Source organism: Myotis davidii, unplaced genomic scaffold, assembly GCF_000327345.1.
Source record: "Myotis davidii unplaced genomic scaffold, ASM32734v1 scaffold327, whole genome shotgun sequence".
In the NCBI taxonomy this organism is placed as follows: domain Eukaryota; kingdom Metazoa; phylum Chordata; class Mammalia; order Chiroptera; family Vespertilionidae; genus Myotis; species Myotis davidii.
The window spans coordinates 4455563-4474750 of NW_006298628.1; the positions used below are offsets into that span (position 1 = coordinate 4455563).

Sequence of the window (19188 nt, forward strand, 5' to 3'; positions counted from 1 at the left end):
TAAAAACAATTGTTGGTTTGACTTTTCAGAGGAGAATAAAAATGCCGCTCCTAATTATTAGTCACCCCTGGATTAACCAGCTGGTGTCTCCTGTGTCTCCTGTTGTTTCTCCCCTGCTGCCTCTTTCGGCCATTTTACTGTTCATTAGTACTTCCACCAGAGGGCAGACTAAATAAGCTGCAGAAGGTGAAAATCTATATCACTTTGGCTACTGTTTAGCGTCTCTATACTTGTTGGGAAAGGGTTATGGTTGAAAACTGATGAGTCAAATAAAGTTTTAAAGTTATTTGTACCTTTCATTAACACCTCCTTCCATTAGTACAGACTGTTAAAGATTGGCAATATTGTTAACACTAAATTTTACAACAGTATGATATTTTAAATGTGATCTTTATTTTTAATTCCTTTAAGAAGTTTTATTAGTCCTGGCTGGGTGGCTCAGTTGGTTGGAGTGTCATCCTGTACACCAGAAAGTCGTGGGTTCGATTCCTGGTCAGGGCACGCGCCTAGGTTACAGGTTCATATGGGAGGCAACCAATCAATATTTCTCTTCTCGTCCCTTCTTTCTCTCTCTCTCTCTCTCTCTCTCTCTCTCCCTCTCTCCCTACCTCCCGCCCCCCCTTCTTCTCTCTCTTAAGTCAATGAAAGCGTGTCCTCAGGTGAGGATTAAAAACAAAAGTTTTATTAACCTTACTTTAATAGTTTTTTACAATGCATCTGCTTTTGCTACTTTGAAATAGTTTTCATCCTCATACATGTAAAAAATTTGAGCTCAAAATATGACTTTATATTACTGAAACAACTAGGCTATTACATAAAAGACAAACTTTAAATGTGAATAGTAGTATATCTGGAAAAGTTTAAGTTTAGTTTTGCTCACTTTTGCAGTTGGGTATTTTTAAAGTCATTTTTTCTCAGCATTAAAAATAAACACATACACACACACACACACACACAACCCCACCACCAACAACCTGGTGTCTATTTCATGTATTGTCCAAAAATACTTTAAAAACTAATCAGTACTGTGATGTTTTTATGTAGTGAGATATGTAGCATTGGCAGCAAAATCTCTGAAGTCTATAGATGTTTGTATTTTCAGTTAGCTCTCCTTTTTTAGGATGTCTAACTTTCCATAGCTAATTTTTTTTGTCCTTAAATACATTTTTCCTACCACCTAGTCAACCAGCCAGTGTGTCAACAAGTTACTTGAGCAGGTACTGTATATAGGGTGACCAGCTTGTCTCTGTGCAATCCTGACTTGAAAAGTGAAAGTTGGCAATTTGGGAACTCCCTCAGTTCCCTGTAAATTGGGATTGTTGGTCGCCCTTATTTGTATGTTACATAGAGCATCTGACCTCATCCTTCCACTGCATAACTTCACAATTTTGTAGTGTTTTCATCTGCATGCTCATACTTACTTTTTTATCTTTGCAAAATATAATTGTAGTAAATATGCTACCAAAATATCTAATTATAACCAAAAACTACTTTTTCCTTGTCTGAGGAATGACTTTATATTACTAGCTCAGATAATAAGAATTGACTATATGTATATTTCAAAATATAGGGAATGGAAAATCAATCATTTGGAAGATATCCAAAAACATTACGCCTTTTTTTCAGCAGGGTAACTTCCAACTCTCTAAATGTACTGTTTTGACTGTACTGGTTTTTTTATGTTCTCAAACTCATGCCATTTTATATCTCTACCCTGCTGTCTTGGCAGGAGTTCATTTTCAGACAGTGATTGGCATGCTTGGGCAAATTTAGCCAGCAGTGGGGGAAAAAGTCTGGGGAGTTTAGAAAGACAAAGATCTTTGGAAAGACAGAGTATAATATTAGTTTAATACATTTCTAAATACTCAGTTCTTGTCACTGTCTCCAAGATAAACAGATGTTTCTCAATAGCCCGTTCTGCATGACATTGCTATAGTAATTTTTCTTATAGCATGGAAAAAATGCAGGAGGTTGAGAAACAAAAAAAGTTATTATAGATTACTTTGGTCTTTATAATTACTATAACATAGGAAGCTGAATGACAGTATGGTGGTTAATATTCCATTCTTCAAAATGTGGTTATGGGGAGAGGGACTGAAGTTTGGAGAATCAAGTGTATATTTATACATGATGATAATGAAAGGTTTTTACTTTATTTCATCTCTCTTGTATGTTCCTTAAGTTCTATTTCAGGTGTTAACATTATTATTAAGCATTCTGTAAAATGTGTTAACTAAGTCCATGCAAGGTCTCCATTGTACAGCAAATATTATGTCTTAGAAATGTGACCACAGCATGTATATTGTTCCCTCTCATCTTCCTTCTTTCTACTTTATTTTCATTAATGTTTTGATTCAACAGCAAAAAGGGGCAGGAAGGCTGCCAACAGCCTACATTATTAGAACAGTTCCTTAAAGAAGGAAATGGAGGAAATCTCAGACAAAAATCAGAAAAATATTTGAAACATATGATCTTTTTACAACAGCTGTTAGATCCAGAATGCAACTGTTTTGCTTTTAATCACTTGATTTTATTTATAAATTGAAATTTCCTGATCCCAAGATTTTATTCTTTTATATATATTTGGTTACTTGTATTGATATATGTTTATGTTGGGTAGTATTTGTGTGTGTGTGTGTGTGTATGTATGTATGTATGTATGTGTTTATAATCACATGTGATTTTTAAGATGGTGTTAAAAGAAGTAACCCTTCCACAGCATGTCCTCCTCACATTCTTCCACCAGAGAAGAGGCCCCCTGAGCCCCCCGGACCTCCACCGCCGCCACCTCCACCCCCTCTGGTTGAAGGCGATCTTTCCAGCGTCCCCCAGGAGTTGAACCCAGCCGTGACAGCCGCCTTGCTGCAACTTTTATCCCAGCCTGAAGCAGAGCCTCCTGGCCACCTGCCACATGAGCACCAGGCCTTGAGACCAATGGAATACTCTACCCGACCCCATCCCAACAGGACTTACGGAAACACTGATGGGCCTGAAACAGGGTTCAGTGCCACTGACACTGATGAACGCAACTCTGGTCCAGCCTTGACAGAATCCTTGGCCCAGACCCTGGTGAAGAACAGGACCTTCTCAGGCTCTGTGAGCCACCTTGGGGAGTCCAGCAGTTACCAGGGTACAGGGTCAGTGCAGTTTCCAGGGGACCAGGACCTCCGTTTTGCCAGGGTCCCCTTAGCATTACACTCAGTGGTCGGGCAACCATTCCTGAAGGCCGAGGGAAGCAGCAACTCTGTGGCACATGCAGAGACCAAATTGCAAAACTTTGGGGAGCTGGGGCCAGGAACCAGTGGAGCCAGCAGCTCAGGAGCAGGCCTTAACTGGGGGGGCCCAGCTCAGTCTTCTGCTTATGGAAAACTCTATCGGGGGCCTACAAGAGTCCCGCCAAGAGGGGGAAGAGGGAGAGGAGTTCCTTACTAACCCAGAGACTTCAGTGTCCTGAAAGAGTCCTTCCCTGTCCATCCTCCATCCAGTCCTCTGAACCTTTAATGAAATCATTTGCCAGAGCGAGGTAATCTTCTGCATTTGGCTATTTCAAAGCTATTCATTGTATTCCTTGCTCACTTGCTACTAAGCACGAGACATAAAATAATGATGTTGGCAGCATTTCCCCCTGGATAGGTTGGTTATAGTCAGAACATTTAGTTCAGCTCTACCTAGTAAATATAAGTAGAGAATTTGGAGAGTCATTAAGTGGAAAAGTAAACGCTTTATTAGTTCATTGCCCGCACATCTTGAGCAGAAGAAAAAGAGAACAGTTTCAGTTTTTGAAATGGCCCAGGAAGAGGCTCTTTAGGTTTTTAAAGTTTGAGGATTATTTTTTTATGTTTTGTTCTTCTGAATTTAGTTTTTTGGATTTTTTGTTTTGTTTTTTAAAGAAAGAATAGTGTTCACAAAATTTGAGCTGCTCTTAGGCTTTTGCTGTAAGGGGCAAAGAGTGACTGACTGATTTAAATAAATGTTTCCTTCCTCTCCACCACCTCACATTTTGCTTTCAAGTAAACTCTTCTTTTTCCCCCATTGAGCATCTTTAACATTCCTTTTTTCCAAATAAATTACTCATCCTTAAAGTTTGCTCTGTTTTGGCAAAAGACATGACCCCTTTTCCTGTATATGAAGCAGGTTGTAGAAGGTGGCATTCTTGGGCAAGTAGGTAGACTTTATCCCATCTTTTTCCTTTTTTACCCCATCTTCATAGAGGTTTTCTTTGTCTCCTTTTGAGGCATTTGTTTGGAAAAAAATTAATCGTTGAGATGCCCAAGAACCTGGGATAATTCTTTACCTTTTTTGAAATAAAGGAAAGGAAATTCAAACTCCTTTTTTGTTCTCTGTAACTCTTCAATTCTAAAATTTTTTTCGTTTTTTTAAAAACCATGTTCTGATGGTGAAATTGATTTATAAATGCAGACAGCCTAGGCCATTGCTGCTGAGTTGGGACTAGAGATAATGCCTTCAGACCTAGAGGACTAGAAAGAGCAGTTAGCATACTGTTTACACATATATTTTTATGTAAAAAAAACCCCAAACCTTTGAAACAGAGCATTTTAATATTGTCAAAGAGAAAATAAACATCCTGAAAATACATGGAAATGTAATTAGTTTAGGGTAGATATTTTTCTGAAGATATTTCAATACCTAAGACCTTTTAAAAAAATACTTTTGAAAGAGCAGAACATAAGAACGAACAGTATTGACATATACACATCTCTGCATGTATATCCTGCCAATTCTTCTAGGGATTTTCCTCTGGAGAGATTGGGTTTTGGTAAAAGGGGTTAAATTATGATCTCATGGCAAGTATTTTTCCTTATTATAAAGAGGAAATGGAAAAGGGAAAGGCTTTCAGGGTGGGATAACGGGAGGCTTCTCATTCTGGCTTTTGTTTCTATGTGAGTACCAGCATATAATGTGTTTTAGGAACATACACATTTATATAAATTATCTGCACAGACTTAGACATTTGTGAAAAGTAGGTTAGCTCCTTTTTTTACAAAGAAAAGGCAAATGTGCTTCAGCATCTTGAATAGTTTTCAGAACTCAAGTGAAGTTACATGTTTCAATGCCAAGTTCTTACATTAAAAAATTAAAGACTACTTGTAAGAGAAAGATGCACTAATAAAAAACTTTAGAGAAATGAAAGAAGAACCCTCTTCAGATACTTACATGAAGATTATTTTTCCCTGTCACTGAAATAGGTAGATTCCTGGTGTGTGTATTTCTTTATTCTTTGGGTTTTGGTCTGGCCTTGCCCTCAGGGCCAAACATTGATGAGAAAGAATCTACTAGCCATTTTGGCTTTGATGGCTTTTTATACCAATATGTCCAATTAGATTTGCTAGGTTCACTGACATGGTATTGGTATGTTGCATTAAAGTTCATCTAAACTTTTTTTTTCTTCAATATTTTGTATTGATGTTTAGAGAGGAAGGGAGAGGGAGAAAGAGAAACATCAATTGGCTGCCTCTTTCACAACCCCCAACTGGGGATCAAGTCCACAACCTGGGCATGTGCCCTGACTGGGAATTGAACGGGCAACCTTTTAGTGCACAGGACAATGCCCAACCAACTGAGCCACACCGGCCATGGAATCTGAACCTTTTGTCTGTTGACTTCTTAGTCCTCAGACATGGACCTTTGTATTTTAGAATATTTGAATTTGAGGCATTGAGCCCCACTTTCCCAGTTTTGATTAAAGAACTCAGAAGTACATATTCAGTGGGGGAAAAAATTGGTTTCCCATCAAATATGAATAAAATTTTCTATACATTTTAATTATATTTTGATTATCAGCAGTCATCAATAATATTCCCCTTATCACACCTTATTTTTAATTATGCCAAATATTCTAAATGATATGCTTATGTCTCCATCATTCCCTGCTACTAGGGAAGGGGGTGAGTGTATGTGTGTGTGTATGTGTATGTATGATCCCATCTCAAGGTCAGACCCCCATTTTGGGAGTCTAACCTTTAAAATGGGGAGGAAGTTTGGTAATTTTGACTATTTCTAAAAGCAGAGGAAAAAAGGAACTCAAATATCCTGGAATCTGTGGAGGAAGAAAAGGTATTTGTTAATTTTTCAGCTGTGTTATCTATAAACATAATGGAAGTAAAGGTTTGGCAGAATTTCAACTTGACTATTAGAAAACTATAAATTTAAATTACATTCAAAAGCGGTTTAAGTATTGTATCATGGGAGGTATTAAGTCCATTAAATACATTATTTTGAACAGATGAGAAATCTGATTCTGTTCATGAATGAGGCAAAACTGGTTTGACCGTAGTTATTTTTTTGGTTTTGAAAACAAATTTGCTTGATCCAGTTTCCTTAGTTTTTTCAACTTTCTATAGGAATGATAAGGATTTGAAAATGACATCAGATCTATATGTTTAAAAGCAGGGTAGTTAGCACAAATTTGTAAGTAGGACTTCTGTTAGCTTATGCCATAGACATCATCCAACCACTTGTGTGTGTGTGTGTGTGTGTGTGTGTGTATATATATATATGTATATACATGTGTGTGTGTATATATATACATATATATATAATATGCATATATAGTTACAGTACTAAAATGGTTACTAGCAGGTTTTGAGAGAGAGTGCTATATCAGAAAAGTGTCAGTTGCCACCTCATTCTCCCTGACTTAGGTTCCTGACACTGTATTCCTTTCTCTCTTGATTTTGCCCCCCATCGGGTGTACCTTGTCTGTGTACAGATATTTTGTAATATATTAATTTTTTTCTTTGAGTTTATAAAAATGGAAAGTGGAGATTGGAAAATTAAATATTTCCTGTTACTATATCACTTGCTCCATTGCATTTACTTCTTAATCTGTTACCTCTGAGCAAAGCCAATTAGGTATGGAAGGCATTTTCCCCCCTCCACTTTATCTTGGGGGCTCTTTGTCGCAGAATCACTGCAGATTCATAAACTACCAAAATAAAAGTCCTCACGGTTTAAAGAGGTGTTTCAAAACACAAGACTAGGAACAAGAAAATTTTAAAAGTTGGGGAAAACTGTAAGATGTCATTTTTTAAAAAGTAGAAAACAGTTACACAAATAATGGTAGTCCTAGGCCATCAAAAAAGTTGAGCTTCATGTACCCTGACTCCTCCTGAAGGGAGAGGTAAGTGGGTTTGAGCTCAACTGTCATTCAGGGAAGTTGGTAAGAGGGTGTTTCAATTGAAGAATAGTCTCTTAAACCAGGATCAGCACCACCACCCCTGACCAGTCCTGTGTTACCATATGTAAGGTCAGCATGGGAATTAGTCTTCTAGCACTGTTGAGATTTCTGGATACATTGCCAATCCAGAAAGTTATTTGTAAGGCTAAAATTCCTGTGTCCAAAATCTTTACTATCTCCAACTGAGGAGATAATTGCTCTCCCTTCTCTTTCATGGTTTAGGACACAGAACTAATTTTTTTCTTATAGTATGTGTTGCATTCACAGACAGCAGATAAAACCCATCAAGAGACAGAAAGGAAGAGGGGAGATATAGGTATCAGGAAATTATGAATGGGGTTAGCAATTATACAAAATTACAGGGTACACCAGAAATTAGGAAGAAATTGAATTTTCAAAAGCTGGTGGTAATGAGGTTGTCAGCTTGCTTTTGAATCCCCAAAGTCTAAGATTGTTCCCTTACCTGTGGGTTGTCCCATGTTTATCCAGAAGGAGAATGGAGAGCTCAAGGTGGTTCCAATTCCTGGAATCCTGTGTTCCTGGTTATGCTCCAAAGAAAAAATTCTTTTTTCAGTCTTTATATGTTTCAAATTCATGACTAGGAGTGTGAACTTCAACTTAGAATATACTCTAGTAGAGTATATTGTTTCCACTCATAGCAATGGCTACTTTTTCAATTTTGGGCCTAAAGGCTGAGGACCTACTAGTAACTGGACTTTTTAAATTCCTATCACATCCAAGGCTGTTTCTAACTAGAAATCATATAGTTCAGTACCTAAATTTGTTCGGCACTATCTTTTCCCAGACAGGCATCCTTAATTATATGGTAAGGTTAATGCCTTAAGGAAGTTAATATTTTTGGTGCTGAACTGGGATTTCCATCGTTATTTAAGATTGCCCCATAGATTGGCTGTTTGGGGATATTGAGTTACTTCTCTATTCACAACTTAGTCACCTGAAGTGTGTGGAGTGGAAGTAGAGAGTTCCTCAAGAAAATACTCACCCATTCCAAGGCAGAGATGGAACTGCTATGTCTCTGTCCTGAGGGGCAAGGTGAACATTCCTGGAACATGTGGATTAATTTTACTGTCCAGGTGTAGCATTTCTCACAGCCTTAGGAATACTTTCACGTTAGTTTACTCCAAGCCAAGGTTGAGACTTTGGGGGAAGTATGACACCTGAAGGAATTACTAGTGATACTCTAATACTACTCACCATCTGCAGCTGTCTCTCCATTTCCAGTCCACCTACTTCTTCTGATGTACTATTTTTCTCTCTTCCCTACTCACTACCCAACTCACATGTGTCAGGCCTTACCAGAGGTATTGATTGCTTAACTTGTCAGAGTGGAGTGATGGCCACTTCACAGTTTTGAAGGATAAGGAGAGGCAATTCAGAAGACAAATGTCTCTTCCAGATCCTCAACTTTTGGGGTGAAAAATGAGGGAGAACGCAAAATAACCATGCTTTTTTATTGTAAGCTGTGAAAGGAGCTGTTAACTTATGTTGTGTGGGGTACAAGAGGTTTTTTTATTTTTTTACTAGACTAGGAAAGAGGGAATCTCAACCTTCACTTATCCTCTCCCCTCATAGCCGGAGACTTGCTTTTACTGATGACATTTCTACGCTCAAGTTACAGATGGTGTCTGTGGGAAGTTAGGCTTGGTGAGAAGAGGGCCCTGCTAACCATGAGAAAGCAGATGAGGGCTGCCTTGCTGCCCTGATGATAATCATTACGGTGGCAAAACGCTGTGGCCACTGGATTGTCTCATTATATCTCTATTTAAAAAATTAGTAGTACAAGGTTAAGAGAAAGAGGCTGATGAAAAGTTAGTCTTGAATACTCTCTAGAGGTGATTAGTTAGCGAAGTTTTCTGAATATACAGTCTTCAGCTATAGCATACTTCTCTGGAATAAGAGGGTATAGCCATGAAGTAAATTAACTTAGACATAGGTTCCCTAGGACCTAGAATAGATGGATTTTTGGATGTTTTGTTCTGTCATGGCTGTAAACTGGAGATAATGTTGATAGTCCTAAAGGAATAAAGGCCATTTTATCCAAACCAGACCGTCCCTGAGGAGGAAGCATAGAGAGACCTTAAAAAGGCTACCACATAACAGTCATAGCTAAGTGAAGAAGGAAGCCTGGGTCTTGGAGGAGGGTGCCTTTTTCCTTTAAGGCAGCGGTCCCCAACCTTTTGGACCTCATAGACCACCAGTGGTCCACAGACCAGCGGTTGGCGACCGCTGCTTTAAGGAGCCTATCAGATGGGCTGTCTCAAGAGGATCCTTCTCCCTCTTGTAGTCTCAGAACTACAACATGGCCTAATGAGGGTACCCTTGGTGAGGATCAGCTTGTAGGCAGACAACCACCCCAAGTTTAATGCAATTTTGAATGCTTTTGGCCCTGGGGAAAAAAGCCTGAATTCAAAGACAGAGCTTAGGAATCTGATCCCTTTTATAAATTCAGAAACTTCTGAGTTTGGCCTTGTACCAGTGTTTGCAATTTCTGTTTAGGGACCAAAGGTTTCATATACGGAGAAACAGTATGAGGAGATAGAGAGAAGGCGAGAACTAGACCAATCTCCTGGCTGAGCTGCAGAAAGAGACTTAGGGTATGATCGTTTATAAAGAAAAATAGAAGAAAAAATAGAAAAGAAAAATAGGGCTATAGGTGGGAGGAAAAATTATGGTTGGGCTAGTGAAAGTTTGGGGATAATGCCTTAAAGGTGCACAATTTCAGGGAGGCCTCATTAAAGCATCATTGTGAGCAACAGTAGTTTTACCTTTATGGGTGGAGGTTGGGCCTAGAACTCTAGGCCTGGGAGATGTTGTGAAGACATTTTCACTAGGGAAGATAGATTATATTGAGCAAATAACTTATATAGGGACATTTTGCTTAGCACTGCTATCTACATAGTTCAAGAGAGAAATTCAGGAATAAGGAAGGAATGATATGGATGCATCACATTAAAAAGTTGCTTGTATTTTTCGAGTTTTAAAACTGCAAGTGTTTTTTGTTTGTTTGTATTTTTAGGTCAACCTGGACACTAGTATTATTTCTCTCCCCTTCATTTCAGATCCAAGTGAAGGCAGTACATAGCTCAGCAAACTAACCAGAATGTTAGAGCTAAAGGACATTAGTTTGTTTAGTTCACTGCCATCTTTAGCCAGAGGGGGAAAACAGGCCCAGAAAGAAGAACCCTAAGGTGTTGGAAGGCCAACAGGAACTAACATTGTCAGGAAACTGTGTGTCAGGTACTGTGCTAAGAGCTTTGCTTTTGTTACCTTGATTCTTAAGCAGCTGAAGCTAAGGAATGGAAAGCTTAAATGGCAAATTAATCTTATTAACCTGAACATAGGTAGGAGATACACAGGAATGGCAGATCACTTCTTCCTATCTCACCCCACAAGGCTAAACTAGAGGAAGTGAAGAATCAGGTTTGAGAGTGAGGTTAATTTAAGGAATTATTCACTGAATAGTTGAAAGAGACTCTTGAATAACTTATAGAGGCCGTCCAAAAAAATGTAATGGTCAGAAGTAGACTAGAGGCAGGGCTAGAAGATTACTATTGGCTCTTGGATTGATTTGCATTCTAAAAAATTAGGTCATGACCTGAGAATATAGGATTAATCTTAGGCATAGGAAACAAAATGGTGCTTCTCATCCTAAGTAAGGGGACTTCAGAGAAAGTAGTGCTTATGCACTGTGAATCAAGGAGAACCAAATTCTTCTGGTGGCTCTGCTTTTTTGTTCTGCAATACACTTGGAAGTCATGAAACAATTTGTAATTCTGGAAAGACTCAGTGCCAAGTTCAGTATTGGTAGGGGAAGATGACAGCCTGAAAATTGACGTTGAGAATAAGATTGTATTCCTTGTAGTTGTTTGATATATACCCCAAGAGTTATCACGGGGGCTGTTTCAGTGGGGAGCAGTAATTCATTAGCTGAGTCATGTCTGGAGTACAGTGCAACTTCTGGGGGGAAATTAGGGGAGGGCCCTATCTTTAGGAACTTTTGGGTCTAGGATAAGTCTCATACCTGGGAAGTAGGGAATTGGTATTTATTAAGTCAGGTTATAAAATAAGTTAGTAACAGGGGAGCCAAAGTAAAGGAATAATCAGAAAATTTTTGAGTTAACCAGAGAAGATTCTTTGAAGGTAATGAAGATAGGGAACATGGAACAGAAGAGAAGAAGGTGATTAGAGAGGGGAAGTTTATGGAAGAAGGTTTATGTGTGTTTTGTGCAGAGGGCTGTGACTGGACTGGTCAGAGTGGCACAGGAAGGAATATTAGGGAATGAAGTCAGAGGAACAATCTTGTTGGCCGAATGAAGAATTTAAATTGGATGTGGTAAGCAGGAACAGCAGAGCATGGTAAGATGAATATGATGTTGAAGACTTCTGCAGCTGCACTGGGTGAAGGAAGCAGGAAAGCTTGCCTAGGATATCATTTTTCTGGTTCAGATGTGAAGCCCTGAGGGCCTGCACTAGAGTAAGACTGGAATGAGAAAAAAGGAAGTGAGTCCATAGCAATGAGCGAGGCTTGATAATTTGGATGTGAGGGGGCGGATAAAAGCCTGAAGATGATGACCCCAGGACATATTTATGCTCTTGATGGTGATGAGAGCTTGATGAGAGCTTGGAAAGTGGTAGCTGCTTTGTTATTACGAAGCAGGACATGTTTACTAACCTCTTGATGGGATGTGTCTATGTTCAGTATTGCAGAGTCTGGGAGAGGCACCCCCACCCCTGGAAAATAGGTGTGCATGTGATGTGTGCCCAGAGGTTCACCCTCACTCTGCCTTTTTCAGATTGGAAATCAGGTAGAAGAGAGTAGTTGCTGGGATGTGTCCTAGACTTGAGTGCTATCCCACTCCGCATCTGGGAAAGAAAATACAGTTGTTTTTTCCAGTTTCTTTCCCTTTCGTGCTTTGGAAATGGGATATGATAGCCTATGGCAGCATGTGCCTGTGGATGCACCGTTCTCTGGCTTGATTCTTGGAAGGCCTTTTTCTGTCCCTCCCTGGGGGTCATTTGTATCTCTGGTTCCTGCTCCCAGAGCCATAAAGTGGGAGCCCCCATTTATTAATTGGGTTGGGACTGGGGAGGGGGGCGGCGGGGGACTCTTTAGTGCAGCAGGCGGGGGTCTTCCCGAATGAGCCCATTAGCCAGCCCCAATGGCAGCTGAAATGGGGCTGCAGCCAAGTCCTCTTCGTTTCAAAAACCCTCCATCGCCTGCAGCAGATCAGAACAAGGCCTGCGGGAGCCCTTAGCTCCTGATTGCAGCTGTGAGGAAGGACAAAACAATTTATAGGAAGCCAAGTGGCTCCTGTCTCACTCTCTTCCTTTCCGACTTCGGGGAGGGGGAAGAGTGGGTTGTGTTTCCTCCCACCATAGCTTCTTACAAGGCATATGTGGCCTAGAGTAGGAGAAGACAGGAGTGTGTGTGCGTTGGTTGGACATTTATGTCGATGCTCTGAATGTGTTTACACGTGTCCACACGCGGTTGTATTGGATAAGCAGCCACTACTTATAAGGGCTCTCTAGGGCAAAGCCAAATGTGTGCTCAGACTCTTAAATAGTTCAGGGTGTGTGTTGTGAGGGGGCATGCTTATTATACTCTTCCCTGCCCATTACCTGCCTTGCCTCCTATCTGCTTTATCAAGATTCGTGGTTAGAGTTAGATCACCATCTTAATATATTTTCTTCGTAATAGAAGGAGTTTGGCTTAAAGGAAGGCCTCCCAACTCACTTGTTTGTCCCTTAGTTAAGCCAGCATGAGAAAGACAGGAATCTGCAGTAGAGCTTCTTACTGCATTGGCCAAGAGCTGTGGTCGGCAAACCGCGGCTGGCGAGCCACACATGGCTCTTTGGCCCCTTGACTGTGGCTCTTCCACAAAATAACACGTGCGGGCGCACACGTACAGTGTGATTGAAACTTGGTGGCCCATGTGCAGAAGTCGGTATTTTGTGGAAGAGTCACAGTCAAGGGGCCAAAGAGTCTCAGGTGGCTCGTGAGCCGCGGTTTGCCGAGCCGCAGTTTGCCGACCACTGGAGAGAGAAGGTGCTAAAGGCAGGAATGTCTCACTTCCTGATGGAAAGACACTAGTGTCTTCTCCCTTATAGAATTATAAATGGCCAGAGCTAGAAAGGGGCCTCTAGAGATCACCTCTCAGTTTACAGAGCAGGAAACAGTTCCTAGAGAGGGAAGTGCCTTGCCCACAGTTTCATAGTGAGGTAGTTAGTGGCATCCAGCCAAGACTGGAATCCAAAAGGCCAGAATGTTAACCAGAATTTTAGTCTGAGTATAGAGCCCCCAACTTTAAGATCACCAATTCCTAAGAGCCATGAGCTTCCTTAGGAAAGGAAGGTAGGGCTGTGAGATTTTGAGAGGGGAGGGACAGATTGAGGGGAAAAGGTAAATAGGAAAAAAATTGGTAGAAAAACTGAGAAAAGGCTTTATATATGTTCACCTCAAAGACTAACTTTTCAATGACCTCCATATTATACAAGTATAATTTTTATTTAGAGTCAAGGGTTCTGATTCATTGGAAAGCACGTGACAGTCGTGGCTAAAGATCTAATGCTGTCAGAGTTACTCCAAAGTTCAAGGAGCACTTTGCCGCCATCTCTGGGGGTGGGATAGTCAGAAGACCCTCAGAGGCAATGTGAGGAATTTACCCTACATCTCAGTTCAGGCTTCTTTGTATTATACAATGCAGCTGTATTAAAAAGTGAGCTCAGAAGGAAGGAAGGAGCAGAACACATCTCACCTGCTGGAAAACTAAGGGGAGTCACTGAATGAGAAGGAGGAATTATAGAACTGCAAGGAAAATGGGATATTCTCTGAAAGTAAAAGGAAATTGGGGGTGGGGAACTCTACTCCCCCCAACCCCCCTACTTTTTGGGTAGTTTTGAGTTGTTGGTTTTCTCCTTTGTTGGGGCAGAAGGAAGGTGAAGTGGTGCTCCACAGTGATCTAAGCCCTTAACAGTGTACCCAATGGGCTGACCGGCACAGCAGGTTGTTTTTTTTTTTAATATATTTTACTGATTTTTTACAGAGAGGAAGGGAGAGGGATAGAGAGTTAGAAACATCGGTCAGTTTCCTCTTGCACACCTCCTACTGGGGATGTGCCCGCAACCAAGGTACATGCCCTTGGCCGGAATCGAACCTGGGACCTTTCAGTCCGCAGGCTGACGCTCTATCCACTGAGCCAAACCGGTTAGGGAGATACAGCAGGTTCTGAAGTCATCTTACTCTGGTGCTGAGACTCCCTTCCCCTCTGTGGACCTCCCCGAGATGTAGCTACAAGTAGCTTCCGATGCTAATGCATAGGAGCCTGGGAGCCACTGATGATCAGAGAGGGAATGCTGAAGAGTCCCTAAGCTGGGAGCAGAATCCTGGAGGCACCACTCAGCTGCTTAGAGATAGAGTTACAGGCTCAGGTCAGAGGGTCAGCGGGTCTGCAAGATGAACATTGTCTGCTGAAGAAATAGATCCTAGTACAAAGCCTTTATCTTTTCTCTTTCTCACCCTAACTGACAGCATAGGAGGAATATGGAGTTGGTCCCCATGCAAATTGACCTTTACCTAGGGCAGTGATTTTCAACTGGTGTGCTGCAAGAATGTTTCAAACATGCAATGCCTGACTGTTTAATCAGGGACACTGACCTCTTTGCTCTTAGATTGTAAAATTTAAAAAAAAAATTACAACAACCAACTCAACAATAGTGTGTGAATGAATCAAAATTACATCTTTTTTGGGGGGGGGCGGTCAGATTGGCAAAATATATATTTTTTTGGTATGCGCAGGATTTTAGTAATTAGTTTATGTGTGCCAGGAGATGAAAAGACATAAAAATCGCTGACCTAGGGAATGTATGATGGACCTACGTGCTCAAATTCCATCATTGCTGCCCTGCAAACATCTTTTATGTCTCACAGGACCTTTTCTCTTTTTGTCGCTGGGCCCTTCTTGAAGAAGCTGTTTTGGACAAAAAGAGCCTTGAGTTCAAGCTGATGATCTGATCTAAAACTGAATGGCCTCCTCCCGTCACCTTGCATTAACTTTGCTTTCACCTTGAACCTTCATTGCCCTTTATAATTCTGAGTTTCACGGCTTCTATTTCTATTGAATTCTTAACTTACCTCTTAAATATAGGAACCATAGTATTTATTTTATCAGACTGGGCACTAGTTCCCTGGAGGTAGGACTCTTAGAACCGTTAAAACTCTGGGAGCATACTTACGGTTCATGAATCCTTTTGGGCTTCCTGTTTAGGTTGGAGGGAATTAGGATAATGGTGACTGTCACCATCACTGTTACCTACTAAGGCCATGCTCCTGGGTAAAAGACCAGAGACCCTGTTTGGTATCTAGTCCCTTGTCTCATGTCTAATATAACCTGTCATTTTCTTTCACAGGTGGCTGTAGCAGCAGGAGGGATGGCCCCTGAGGAATTTGGCGAAGTCCATCAGTCACCTGATAACCGGAGCCCTGGCAAATTCAGTGTCTTTCACAGACTCAAGCCAGGTAGGGATCTGGGATCTAAGGTCAATCAGAGGCCACAGGCCTGCTTTTGTAAGGGACACACACACACACACACACGCACTTTCTTATTCCCAAAGATCTCCGGAGGTCTTTCCTTAGCTTTTTGTTTGACCCTATTATGGTATCCTACCTTCTGATTAACAGTTTCTCCCTCCTGGCTAGAGGAGGTAAGCCCCTTTATTAGCATCAGCAGTCATTTCATTCCCATTCTTTCCTCTTGGCCAGCTGTGCTAATGGATGTTCCTCTATGGTGGGATGCTGATGGCGGGTACTCTCAGCCTCTCCTCTGTAACACCTGCTCCTCTCACCCACCACCTCATGCACACACATAGCCCTGCCTTCTCTTTCCCGATAAGCTATTTTCTCTCCCTTTATTCTAAGTCAGGATAGGGCAGTGCTGTCCACTCTTACTGCATCCTATCAGCTTCTCTACTTCCTTCCAGGTTAGATGGGAGATCACCTATCCAAACACTGTGCTAGACACTAGAAGGAGAGGCCTACAGGCTGCTTCTCTCCATCCTCAAGGCCCAGAACTGGGCAGGTCACCAGCCTCCAGTATGCACCTCCACCTTCCTGCTGCCAGGTAGGTGTGCTCCTCTCCCTGCCCACCAACCCAAACAGGATCATGTTTCTCTCTGGGAGTATTTCTCTCTATTGTTAAATATCTTCAACGAGAGGAAGCCCTTAGTGACTCAATTCTCTGCCTTGGTGACTTCTTGCCCTAATCTTTAGTGAGAACTTCCTGTTAAGTCTCCATCCCCTTTCTGTGGTTCAGAACCATTTTTCCCATTTAGTGTGTATGGGAAGAAGTGACCAGTAAACACAGTATTTGACACTGGAAGGGAAAGGTCTACTGACAGGCAGCTTTTCCCTTGGGGTTAGAAGTCTGAAGCCCCAGGTGTGTATTCTGCCCAGTGGCCTGGCATTCTTAGAGAGTATCTGGGTCTTTTGAGGAAAGGTGTTTTATCTGGTGTCCATTCCAGAGGGCAAGGATCTCAGACTCTGAAGAGTCTGTCCCTATTCATCCCCACGCCTCCCCAGGGAGTGGAGAATGGATTGCTGTAGGGCAGAACCCACCACTAGGTGATACTCTGTCTTGAGCTCAGTTGGCAGCTCTTGTCTGGCGCCTGTAGAGAGTTGACAGGTGCCAGAGCCTCCCCTGCCACTGGAGGTAACATCAGCTTACCCTTTTGACCTTAGGCCTCCTCTCTCAGCAGTGCCTCTTTCACACTTGCAATCTAGACAACACAGGCAGCAGGCTTAAACAAGTGCCAGCTCTGGGTAAGGTGCTCCCTCCCCTTGAGTTGGAGTTAGGATGGGGTGGATGGAGGAATAGGGCAGGTGTTAGAAAGCAGGAAATGCTCCCCGGAAGTGGTCAAGCAGGAAATATGCGTGGGATACCTTGATGGCACAGAGAGCACTAACGTTTATAACACTGTCCCCCTATCTGTCTTCCTAGCTGATGCCCCAAAGCTGTTTGGGCCACTTGGGCAGCCGCAGTCTTGGTTTCTGCCACACGAGGGTGCTGCTGACCAATGAAATCTCCTGCCCCTTAGCAGATAGGATTTGGGCCACTGGGGTACCCTTTCCCCAAGACAGAGGTCAGAAAGACCCCAAGAGGGCCTGAGAATAGAACCGAAGAAGCCAAAAAAATTCTAAGTACCATTTGTTCTTCCTTAAATATGGCCTGAGACCTTGAACACTTTGCTCCAGTGACCTGATTCTCAGTATGTTCCCAGCTGAACTTGGGAAGCCCCCCCTCGCTATAGGCACTGAACAACTTGCATAGGTGCTTCTCTCCCTCAGGGTGTAGCATCCTCCAGCTGTCCACTCCACGGTCTCCCTGCTTCTAAGACAGTCACTTTTTAGCCCAGAGCATGGGGCTACCTGTGCTTTTCAGAGAAAAAAAATCAATCTTACAGTTGTTTTAAGAGAAGTACCTTTGTTAGTGAGAGTGTGTTGGAGAGAGGACCTAGAAGACAGAGAGTGGGAAAGTTCAGCCTTCTGTGTCCCCAGCACAAACCTGCAGAGCTCAAGATGGTCTGATAGTTATTTGCAGCCTGAGCGGGTGGAGGATACCCCAGGACACCCCAGGACTCTGGGCCAAAAAAGGTGTCAGAAAGCAGGAGGGAGAAGGGAGGCTGCTTTGGCCCGTGAGCCTCATACTGACCTCACACCATGTAATGGCTCTGCTAGGGAATTCAAGTGGCCATGGAGCCCTTATGGGGATGAGGCACCACACAATTGCTCCTCAGTCTCCATGAGCCCTTCCAGGCTGAACAGGCTAAGGGAGATGACAGAGGTTCTGCTCCTCCCTCCTACCCCCTGCCCGAGGGCCCCTCCCCAGGAGGACAGCTTGATTAAACAGTCGGTGCTGCTGGAATTACTGCACAGCTGGCGCTCCCCCCAGCACCCCGAGCAGAGCAGCAGCGCAGATTAAAATCTCCAATTAGCGTTAAAGTGAAGTGAGGAGGTACTGAGGCTGCCAAGGAGGCCAGGCGGGGGCCCTGAGTCGGCAAACCACCCCCATTCCTGCCTGGGTTCTGAGTGCCACCCTCAGTCATCCCTTCTTTCCTAGCTCCTCTCCCAACAGCTCTTGGTGCCCGGTAGCTTGGCATTGCCTGGGGCCAGAGGACTTTACCAGGAGTGGGGAAGGGGTACATGCTGACAAAATGCTGGGGACATAGTTAAGTGTGGAAGAGAATGAGAGTTATCAGTGCTCGTCAAGGGAGATACCCTAATCACAGCCTGCAAGGTGGCCAGGTCAAGGTGTCTTCACAATACTGCTCTTTCTTTTTGCTAGAGAAAGGGCAAACAGAACAAGTCTTTTCAGACCCTCTTACCTATAAGGTGCTGGGGTATGTAGTGCCAACACAGTTGTTCATCCTTGTATATTTTATCCTATCTGACCCATTTGCTCCCACCCAAATTATGGCTCCTCCCTCCCTCCCCTCCTCCCTCCATTCTTTTCTCAGTTTTCCTGTGGGCAGGGGTAGGCACAGCCTGGCTTGGGAACATTGCCATGCCCTGCCACCTGGGTCCCAGCCGCCTCTTCTTTATTTTCTTTGCAATGTCGGGAAGAGCAGTGATATGCCAAGAATGGAGGCCTCAGACTCTCCCAACCCCTGAACATCACCCCCCCACCCCCACCACCTAAGGGCCCTCTACCATTTATACTTCTGCCCTTCACCCACGAAGCCCAGAAGGAGGGCAGCACAGCTAGCCATGCCCTTTGACTTCCTCTGCCCCTTTAAGGGAAATGGAAGTGTGTACCCAGCTGACTGAACCTACTCACACCTCCAGAAATTAGACACCAGGGCACAGTGCCACCCTCCCAGGCTGGCACATGCTACCCTGGCAGAGGTTCAAATAGTAACCCCTCCCACTGCCATACCCCCACCCCTATGCCTTCCTCTTCTCTCTCCCTCGTTCTTCC

The 19188-nt window shown here is 42.7% G+C and overlaps 1 protein-coding gene across 9 annotated transcripts in view; it reads left to right on the forward strand.

Moving 5' to 3' along the window:
* CDK12 (cyclin-dependent kinase 12) overlaps positions 1–19188 on the forward strand; it is an 80820-nt gene that overhangs the window by 42430 nt on the left and 19202 nt on the right. For 3 of the 9 annotated variants that reach the window (XR_001515666.1, XR_001515667.1, XM_015570888.1), the window contains exons 14-15: positions 2720–3069; positions 15626–15734. Coding sequence is in view for 4 of the 9 variants with exons in the window: in XM_015570888.1 (XP_015426374.1) it covers positions 2720–3069; positions 15626–15734 (459 nt within the window). In the remaining 5 variants the exon portion in view is untranslated. Of the gene's footprint in view, positions 1–2719; positions 4329–15625; positions 15735–16195; positions 16336–19188 lie in introns of those variants that run through there. The other 6 variants (XR_001515668.1, XR_001515665.1, XM_015570889.1 and 3 more) reach the window with 6 other exon arrangements.